Source organism: Sceloporus undulatus, chromosome 5 (assembly GCF_019175285.1).
Source record: "Sceloporus undulatus isolate JIND9_A2432 ecotype Alabama chromosome 5, SceUnd_v1.1, whole genome shotgun sequence".
NCBI classification, from domain to species: domain Eukaryota; kingdom Metazoa; phylum Chordata; class Lepidosauria; order Squamata; family Phrynosomatidae; genus Sceloporus; species Sceloporus undulatus.
In genome coordinates, this window is record NC_056526.1 from 192766420 (window position 1) to 192777190 (window position 10771).

The 10771-nt window shown below is 45.3% G+C and overlaps 1 protein-coding gene across 3 annotated transcripts in view; it reads right to left on the reverse strand.

The window, feature by feature from the left end:
* The window catches only part of SFXN5 (sideroflexin 5), a 91128-nt gene extending 82405 nt beyond the window's left edge, over positions 1 to 8723 (reverse strand). For 2 of the 3 annotated variants that reach the window (XM_042467000.1, XM_042467002.1), the window contains exons 1-3: positions 8700 to 8722; positions 6905 to 6959; positions 5406 to 5431 (exon numbers count right to left, since the gene is read on the reverse strand). In XM_042467000.1, coding sequence (XP_042322934.1) covers positions 5406 to 5431; positions 6905 to 6923 — 45 coding nt within the window. In that variant the 5' untranslated portion in view covers positions 6924 to 6959; positions 8700 to 8722. Of the gene's footprint in view, positions 1 to 5405; positions 5432 to 6904; positions 6960 to 8699 lie in introns of all 3 variants that reach the window. The other variant, XM_042467003.1, reaches the window with a different exon arrangement.
* Between the last annotated feature and the right edge of the window lie 2048 nt (positions 8724 to 10771).

Consider the following 10771-nt stretch of genomic DNA (forward strand, 5'->3'; position numbering starts at 1 on the left):
CTTATTCATTTAGAAAAAGCAAAAATTAATATAAGAAAGATAGATCAACAGCATGAAAACATTGAAAAATGCTTACATAGAACATTTGTAAGTTATGTTATCTTGATCTTGAAATACAAAGTAAATCTTTGCAATTATTTGTTCTACTGTATTGGATTAATCCTTTCCAAACATAGGTCGATAGACTATGACTTCTTTCCTTATTAATTTGATTCTATGGGAAGCATAGAATCATAGAGTTGGAAGAGACCACAAGGGCCATGTTATCTCAAAGATATTATTCTCTTTCTGTTCTTTTGCACGTCTTACTTGCCATGTTAGTATTTCTGATACAAAGCTTCTTAGACTAAACTGGGTGCTATAGGGTTCCTCCAGTTGCTGGCAATAACCTCTCTGGCCGCTAATAATAGAAAGGAAAGCAAATCTTTACACACTATTTCCTTATTCACACCTTTAAATAAATTTAGTAATGCCAGTCCTGGATGGAGGGCGAGATGGCATCCCACCATCTGATTAATTTCTGCCTATATATCCTGCCAAAATCCTTGTATCACTGGACAATCCCACCATGAATGAAGTTAGGACCCTACTAAACCTCCATTTAGAGCATTATTATTAGATATACATTCCAATTTTACTGGAGTAAGATACCACCAATGAAGCATTCTGAGCATACCTTCTCTAATGTGGACTGATATCAATTTTATTGGGCTCGATGGCCAAATTTTCTGCCATTTCCCATCATCCAAAGTGTACCATAGGTCCTGTTCCCATATCAATTCCAAGACCTCCATTGTCCAAAGACTCTCACTTACAAACTCTGCTTAAAGATGTGAAGTCAAAGGCTTTCATGGCCGGCATGCATAGTTCTTTGTGGGTTTTTTGGGCTATGTGGCCTTGTTCTGAACAGGGCCACATAGTCCGAAAAACCCACAAAAACCCATCTGCTTAAAGACCCCCAAAGAAGGCAAACTGGCCACTTTCGGAGGCACTCTTGAAAAGGGTTCTGCCTAAAGTTTAGGGGGAATCTCTTTTCTTGGAATTTGAATTATAGTTTGGATTCCTAGAGTTGGGAGGGTCCTCAAGGGCCATCTATTCACCCCCTTCCCATGCAAGGAGCCACGGCTAGAGATGGCCACCCAACCTCTCTGTGACGAAGGTGGGGGAAAGGGGAGGCCACCATCCTTCAAGGGAGTCTGTGCCACTCTCAGTCCTCTGTGTTTTAGCTGTAATGCCTTTGATTAAATTCTGGGGAATCCAAAGATGACAACAGTGATGATGACAGCACCACAAACAAATGGATAAAACAAAATATGGAGACACCTGCCAATCTTAAACCTCTTTGAGGGACCAATGGAAACAGGAGCCAGAGAGCCAAAGGGGGGAGGGAAGCAAAAAGAGGGGCTTTCCAAGTGGAAGAGGGGTCTCCATTGCGAACCATGGAAAGGTGGGCTTGCAGGGAGAGGAGGAGGAGGAGGCATGGAAGCTGCGTGTGCCGGCAAAGAGGCGCATTTTATGCATGCTCTCCATATGGGCAGGAGTCTGCCAGGGAACATACAGCTCCCTTCCTCATTGCTGGCAGCAGGTGGGGAGCTGGAATCACAAGATAAGAAACAAATTGGGGGGGATCCAAATCTCCAGAAATGGCTGCACAATGAAAAGTTAACTCCTCTGCAGGAGAGGCAAACATGTTCTTGCAGCTCAACATCAGGAAGAACTTCCAGAGAGTAAAAGCAGTTTGACAGTGGAAGACATTGCTGCCTCAATGGGAGGCAATTGAGCGTGTCCAGAAGAGGGCAACCAAAATGTTGAAAGGTCTGGAAGCCATAAAGCTATCTATGAGGAGAGACTGAGGGTGCTGGGGATGTTGAGCCTGGAAATGAGACGGCTAAGGGGTGATATGAGAGCCCTGTTTAACTATTTGAAGGGATGTCACTTTGAGGAGGGAGCAAGCTTGTTTTCTGCTGCTCCAGAGACTCAAACATGGAGCAATGGATACAAACAACAGGAAAAGACATTCCACCTAAACATTAGGAGGAACTTCTACATCTGGAAACCACAAAGCCCTATGAGGATCGACTTAAGGATCTGGGTATGTTTAGCCTGGAGAAGAGACGGTTAAGAAGTGATATGATAATAGCCCTGTTTAAATATTTAAAGGGATTTCACATTGAGGAGGGAGCAAGCTTGTTTTCTGATGCTGTAGAGAACAGGGCATAATGGAGCAATGGATGCAAGCTCCAGGAAAAGAGATTCTACCTAAAGCATTAGGAGGAACTTCCTGACGGTCAGAGCTCTTGGACAGGGGAAAATGGTGCCTTCAATTGTGGCGAGTCTCCTTCTTTGGAGGTCTTTAAACAGAGGCTGGATGGCCATTGGTCCCAGGGAGGACTTGGATGACGTCTTCTTCCATGGCAAAATAGGGTTGGACTGGATGAATTTCCGCTGGAAAGTGAACATTTTCTGGCTCTACGGCAGCTTTTAAAAACTGGTTGCAAGGGTTTCTGAAGATGAGGCTTTTGTTGCTGGCTTTTATCTTCTGTCTTGTGCAGCCGTTTCTGGAGATTTGGGTTTCTTCCCCCCGGTTTGTTTTTATCTCACGATTCCCGCACCCCACCTGCTGCCAGGGAAGGGAGCTATATGTCCTCCGTTAAGATGTATTTTAATTGGCTTTAATGGCATTATTGTTTCAACTGCATGGAGCAATGAGTGTGTGTGTGTGTGTGTGTGTGTGTGTGTGTGTGTCTAGGTCTTTGTAAGTGCCTTTGATTGTCATTTTTAAAAAATTGTCAGCCGCCTGGAGTCCCAGCTTTGGAGAACAAATGGGATACAAATGAATGGAGGAGAAGGAGGAGGAAGAAGAGAAAAGGAGGAGGAAGAGAGGGAAAGATGCACGAAGAAGGTGATGATGGAGAAAGAGGAAGATGATGATGATGATGATTATACGATGGAAGAGGAAGAGGAGAAGAAAGAAGATGATGTAGGAGGAAGAGGGGAAGATGTTGATGATCATGATGATCATGATCATGGTATGATGACAATGATTATCATTGTATGATGCTGACGATGATGACGACGACAATGATTATCATGGTATGATGATGATGATGACGACAATGATTATCATGGGATGATGATGATGACGATGACGATGATCATGGTATAATGATGACGATGATGACAACGTCAGTTATTATCATGGGATGATGATGTTGATGATGATGATGATGAAACCCACTGGCCCCAAAGGACATGGGCCTGGCCCACCTCCCCAGGCAGCCTGAGCTGAAACCTCCTACTTGTGGGTTAAGCCTGGGATCTGGGGCTGGTCCCAGTTTAGACCTGGCTTAAGCCGGGAGATGAAGGCCCATTTGCGGGGGAAGAGATGGGGGTCCCTGGCTGTGTCCCCTCCTCTCTCGCCTCCCCATTCCTCCCCCACTTTGCTCAGACTCAAGCGCAGCCTGCCAATTATGCCACTACACTTCACAGATCAATTGGCATAAATGTTAAAATTAAAATGTAGCATTTGAAGAACCGCGTTCTCCCCCCGTCTCCCCATATCTCCGTCGTTTGTGACAAGAGGCTCCCGTTTATCATTTTGCAGCTCGCGCAACTGAGCTCCGCTGACAGCTCTCAGCTCCTCTGACAGGTCTGGATGCCGGCCGATTTTGGGTGTCAACCTGATCGCTAACTCAAATTTGTGTTTAACTTTTTGCAGAGTTAATTACAGATTACCACCCAAATGTTAAACATAAATAAGGACACCTTTCCCCCTCTTTATGCTGGGAACCATGCCATTGCCTCACTCAAGATATAATTACTGGGAAGTCCATATGTCTCAAGCAATGCGGCCCAGAAGGGACGACGCAGAAGCGCTTGCGGGGAGTTGAGGAATGGAAGGGAGAAGGAAGACGCAATGCCGTTCCGTGCGCAGGGACGTGGTTTCACGGCGTGGCAGCTTTTAAAGTTGCTTTAAACATGTTTCAAATTACTCTAAATGGTTTTAAACAGGAAGCATTTTGCATTGTTCAGACTGTAAACTGCCCTGAGATTCTGTAATAAAGGCCAATAGAGAAATCTTTTAAAGAAATAGAAAACCCAGGCTTTTGGGTTTTCAGAAGTGAAGCTGTGCGTTTTAGAGTCCATGAAAAGTGGCAGATGGACAGATCTGACCCAATCCACCAGGCCAATTGCTCTTGAGTAACCTCTGGGGAAATGACCGGAGGGCACACAAGATGGACACTGAGCCTCAAGTTCATTGTCTTCATGCTTTCTGGGTCAGAATAATTCTCAAATACCTAGATTGGAACTGAAGCCCAGGCACTTTGTTGGACGCCAGAAGTATATGCCTTGGTCATCAGCACTGCTGGACCGCGCATGGCCTGCTCTAGTCCAAAAATGGAGGCAAAGGGCAGCAACCTCCCAGAGTTGGAGTGGGCCTAAAATGTCCCCACCGTATTATTATTATTATTAGTAGTAGTAGTAGTAGTATTTTCTTATATCCCACCCTTCTCCCAATATAGGGACTCAAGGCAGTGAACAAGTATAAAACAATACAGTACGATTTAAAAAGAATACAAAACATTAAAATAAATAAATATAAAATTTTTAAAAAACCATTCAATTTTAAGGGTTAAAACAGTTATAAATTACAATATAATATATTAAAATACAAACCATTAAAATTTAGGGAGCCCAGCATTAAAAACCCGGTCCTTCTCCGCTTAATAGGCCTGTCTGCATAGGAACATCTTTACCTGGCAGACAGTAAGGATGACCGTACCCTTGTGGACCCAGAGGGTCAGCAATTCTGATGAACTGACCACTACTGGCTACTGCATGGATTTAAGCCCCAGCATTCAGTGTCCACTGCAATGGCTCTCACTGTAATATTCAGGTGAGAAGACGGATAGGAAGAAGCAAGCAGGGAAGGTAACATATGATAGTGACCACCCAACCTGAATGTCCGGAGGCCACTGGACTATGCCCATCAAAGTGGTCCCTGTTCCCACACCGCTGCCTTTCACTCCCTCCTTTCTCCTCCAGCATCTCTTTTCAACACTGGACACCTCACAGCCCCTCCACGGTCAAGTCCAAACATTTCCTCGGAGCTCCAAAACTGACCCATGGAGAGTCCGTGAGGTCTGTCCTCCACATTAATTGTCAGAAGTGTGCACCAAAGGCCCATCTCTAGATCTCCCTCCTTCGCTCAGCACAAATGCATGAGCGCAATGTTAAGAGGAAAAGAGAAAGAGAGTCCCTCAAAAACCCCAGGTTTGCTTTGTACATCTTTACTCTGAGGACCTTTATGTCATCTTTGTGGATTTTGGATTTTTGAGTAAATGTTACAAACTCCTTTTCTGTTCAAAGCCTGCAAAGTTGGGATAAGATGTTAAAATACTTACAATAGGGGTTCCAAAAGGAATGTAACCTAGGAGGAGAAGAAAGACACATGTCAATGCAGACAGAGCTCTCCTGGCCCATAGCAGTCTTACTCCTAGTGTACTGCATCTAAGAATACTACAACTCAGCTACCAAGGGGAAGAAAGTCTCAACAGGATCCACTACATATTTCCCACAAACGGTCTTTGCTTCCCTGTGGAAAGGGGCTTCATTTGGCTGAAGTCCTAACCCTCTGACCGCTTCCCTTTCCCCCAAGGACTCAGGTAGGCTGGAGGCAATGCAATGGCAGGCAATGCTTTGGTCCACAAGAGGACCATAATAGGAACCACTTGACAGATCTCAGGGAACCATTTGCACACCTCTTGGCAGACAAAATTCCCCAGACATTGCAGCTGAGTAGGTTCCAGTGGCTCTTGCTTGTCCAGGAACAATATATTACTTTCCATCTATGTACCTAAGGATGTGGTCGGGATCCTTGGATTTTACCTTATGTGTGCTGGATCCCTGACCTACCTGCATTATAAAAATTGCCAGGGATGGGCGCGGGCTGGTTGTTGTTGTTGTTGTTATCTGCCATTGAGTTGGCTTCAATGTATGGCAAGTCTATGAATGAGACTTCATAGAATTGTAGAGTTGGAAGAAACCCCAAGGGCCATCCAGTCCAACCCCATTCTGCCATGCAGGAACTCTCAAAGCATCCCTGACAGATGGCCATCAAGCCTCTGTTTCAAGACCTCTTTTCTGCACGGTGATCCCAGGTTACATGTGCCCCAACAGCCCCGCCAAGAAAGAACGGAGCCATTGTAAAACAGGACCTCCAAGCCCCATCCCAGAGAGGTGGCTTAAAAGCATACGAATTTCAAGCTCTTGTCAAAACCAGCAACACGAACTAGCCCCCAGACCCCTTTCAGATCCACAGTGGGTCTTTGTGTGTACCACTTCCCTCTGCTCATTTAAAAAGAGAAGAAGATCTTGCGCAAAACAATTCTGGAACACGTAAAGCTGGCATTGAGGAAAGACTGGCAGCTGTATCTATGCCTTGGGGCAGCATGGCCAGAACCAAAGGCTGGCTTGGTTAGGAGAGTTAAGGCTCTGCATATCAGCATTATATGCACAATTCAGGAGTCGGGGCCAAACCTAGAATCATAGAATCCTACAGTTGGAAGAGACCCCAAGGGCCTCGTCTTCTGCCATGCAGGAACTCCATCAAAGCATCGCCATTGACAGATAGATGGCCATCCAGCATCTGCTTAAAGGCCTCCAAAGAAGGAGACTCCACCACAATCTCCGAGGAAAGAGTTTGTTCCAGCGTCAAACAGCTCTTACTCTCAGGACGTTCCTCCTAATGTTTGGTAGAATCTCTTTTCCTGGAGCTTGTATCCATTGCTCCATTGGGTCCTATTCTCTGGAGCAGCAGAAAACAAGCTTGCTCCCTCCTCAATATGACCTCCCTCCAAATACTTAAACAGGGCTCTCATATCACCTCTTAACTGATTCTTACCTGACATTCTGAAAGGCATGAAAATCGTCTCATTCGTGTCTGGATGGATGATGGCCTACAAAAGAATCAGACGCAGTTAAAAGATACAGGAGGGAAACAGGAAAAGCCCATCCTAAAACAGATTTTCACTAGATGAGCAAATTAATGTTCTCAGCCAAAAAGGGCTGGAACTTTTGCTGTGTGCAAAGCAGCCCTTGGTAGCCCACTCCTGCGGTCATAGGCCCACAGCGGATGCTCTCCTTTGGGGCAGATGCTCAAACCTTAAAACTGTAGGATAATTTTAAGTTTCCCAAGGCTTGAGCCTCTGCTAAAAAAGCAAAAATATTTAAATATCAAACATGTCAAAGCTAAGCCTGTTAGGATCTAGCTTTAAAACAGCAAGAGTAGGAGAAATGTGCCAGTGGAGTTTATCACACCAGAGCTAATTTCGGCATTAAAGACAGATTAAAGCACATTTAAAGCATCCCACAATGGGGACATGGTCACTTGCAGTGAGGGAGAGAGCAGAGTTTGCATGCAGGAAATCCCTATCTATCTAAGGAGGGGGTAAAGAGAATGCAAAAACCTCCCAACAAAAACATGGATCCCAAGGGAGAGAAAAAGTTTTAACGTACAGGATGGCTTCCAGTCTGTGGCAAACACAAGCCCAAGTCCACCTTACATTTGTGCGTGGCTGTGTTTGTGGTCAGTGCAAAGGCTGGCATTCTCTTCCATCTTCTGAAATGACCAAAGCCCCCTCCCACAAAGGGTCACAGCTTTGCTGCCATCGCTGGCATTGTGTTCCTTCAAGTCATTTCTGACTTATGGAAATCCTAAGGTAACGTTATCCTAGGGTTTTGTTCAGGTGAGTTTTGCCATTGGCTTCCTCTGAGGCAGAAATGGAGTGCAACAGGGTCACTCAATGGATTTCCAGGACTGAGTGGAGATTAGAACCCTGGCCCCAGAATCCTAGACTATCGCTGAAATGATTATACCACGTTGGCTCTCTTTTTCTGCAATAACCGCCTCCACTTAGATGCAAGCGGACTATGCAAACACTTTGGCTATTCTTGCAGAAAAAGTTTGGACTCTGGTTGGGCTCTCCATGGCTCCTGCCACAAATATTAGTGATGCCAGGGGTCAACCCTGGAATATTTGGCATTATGATTAACCAAGAAGGCTCCTGAGCTCCTGTCTTTGCCACCAAGCAATCGCTGCGTCTTCTTGACCCTCTAGGATGAGGAAGGGGCGAAACAGCCCAGCCGGGGGTCTGACCATTAGGGCCACACTCTCTACTCCTTCCTCCTCCTCCTCCTCCTTCTTTCCCAATCTATCAGCTTTGAATATAGCACTGTATGGGGCCTTCAAGAAGCAGGAGCCACTACTGGGAGGCTCAGGCTTGCCAGACTGGGAGGGAAAGTCTGCAACATTTCCTTGCTTTAAATTCAATGAGAAGGCACTTATTCAGCCTGCCCACCGCCAAGGCAAAGAGTGCTTTGTGCAGTTAGGGATTCTTGGTTCATTTCTCCCAGGTCTTGGGTCACTTTTCCGCCAACAGCAACACTCCGGCCTGAGTGGCATGGCTTTGCTACGAGGCCCATGCAACCACTCTGCTTTGGCCCCTGGACTGGTCAGTAAGACAGCCAAGCTCAGGCCAACCCTTGCAGCGCATGAAAGGATGGAAGGGAAGCACCACAGCGTGCATGCGTCAGCCAAGGCTGTCAAACAATAACGGCAGTTGTGCTTGCATGCAATTCCTGTGGCAAAAAAGCAAACCATTAACAGCAGCAGAAAGGGAAAGCTCAAAATGGGTTACCTGTTTTATTTTTTGCGCTCTCCAAAGCTGGAAATAGAAGAGACATCATTATTGCTTCTGGTTAAAGAAGTCAGCCAGGTGAGATAGAAGCTTCATGCAAAACACTGCAAACATCAGCATGGAGATTTCAAAAGCCAACACAAAGCAATTGTGTCTGTGTGACTGTGTGTGTCTTCAAGCTGCCTGGGGACCTATGGCAACCCCATAAAATTCAGTGTTTTCATAGGCAATAGGAATGCTCAGAGTTGGTTTTGCCAGTTCCTTCTTGCTCTGAAACAGAGCCTACAACTGCTAGTATTTGCTGGCACTCTCCCCTCCAAGTACTAATCGGGGCTGATCATCTGTGGGTTTGTGTGTGTGCCTTCAAGTCTCCTTTTGATGTATGGTGACCCCATGACTTTCACAGGCAATTTTCTTAGACAAGGAACCCTTAGAGCTGCTTTTGCCAGTTCCTTCCTTCCTTGGAGGTCTTTAAACAGGGGCTGGATGGCCATCTGTCGGGGATGCTTTAATTGAGAGTTCCTGCATGGCAGAATGGGATTGGACCGGGTGTCCTTTGTGATCTCTTCCGACTCTACGATTCCTCTGAAATACAGCCAACAGCATCTGGGATCCATTGACCGTCTCCTATCCAAATACTAAGCAGGTGTGGCCCTTCCTAGCTCCCAAGGTGGGATCAGGCGCCATTTGGGTACTTAGGCTGGATTTAGGTCGGTCTTACTGGTCCACAATGTAATACATCACTGATCCAATTCCCCACGGAGCCTAAACCTGCCTCTGTTTAGGCAGGTCAGCACCATCCATCCATTCATCATTTTATTTACATTGCACCTTTCTCCCTGGCTGGGATGCAAGGAGGATTATAAAAAGCTGGAGATACAACACAACACATATTTTGGAAAGCATACAAATACAAACAAATGGCAAGAATGGTAGCGGGAAAATGTCGTTTCTTGAGAGTCGAGAAAAGTATCCTGGACAGGTGAGAATTTCGGCAGTTCTGGGTTTATTTCCTGTGGCTGATATCTTCAGAAAACAGTGTTTGCTGTATGAGAAATGACATCTTCTGGGCAAAAGAAATTCTTTCCTCGGCACAAAATGTGGTTTCCTGCAAAGAAAATGCTGTTTTCTGCACAAAACCACCATGTGCGAATTTTGCACAAAATAAGTTGTGTCCTGCGAATAGTTTTCCAAAACTGTAGTTTTCAAAGACTTCCCAGCTATGAGAACAAAGATGCTAAAATAGATTGCCAATTGCTTCCAAGAAGAAAATCAGCAAAGAAATGCATGGAGAGATTAACCGCTTGGTTGAACCATGTAGAAAACATAGAGGAAGTATGCAAAGGTTTTGCAGAAACAAAGCAAATCCAATGGCTAAATGTTTATAACTGAACCCGAGTTGAAGGAGTCTTTACAGTTTATTATAGAATATAAAGGGCAAAAATGGCAAGGTGTGATATCTAGTTTGGAGCAAAGACTCTTCATGTCAGGAAAAACATGGAAGCTAATTTTGTATATCTTTGCATTTGAGGAAGACATTGTTGAAACGACTTAATAAGTTTTGATAACTTTTATATGTGTCACAGGGATAATGCCATGAGAACCGAGAGCCTGTGAATTTGCAAAGTAAGAACAAAATATATTTGTATACACAGTTTCTGCCCCTCTCTTCCTGCAAAAGCAATGCTAGGCTTTCATCCTTTTCACAGCAGAGGAAAACCAAGATTATGTTCTGCTGGAAACAGTGGATTTTCACCGGTGCAAAAGCGGGAGAGGCGAGAGCACAAGTGACAAGACCATAAACATTCATGGCACTCCATAACACTTCCCCACCAACGTTAACTCATTCGTCCTCCCAACATCCTCTTTGGAAGCTGGAAAGAAGGAGATTTTGGCTCCAAACCGGGGTCACAAAAGCCGGCCAGAGCTCCAAATAGCCCCCCAAGGAGGCGAGGGCTTCTCCCATAATTGTCCCAGATGACGGCGGGGCAAAGGAAGGATCTTGGTCTGAACAAAAGGAAGAAGCAAAAATACCATGGGTCCTTGTTATCTGCTGGAGGCTGGGTCCAAGA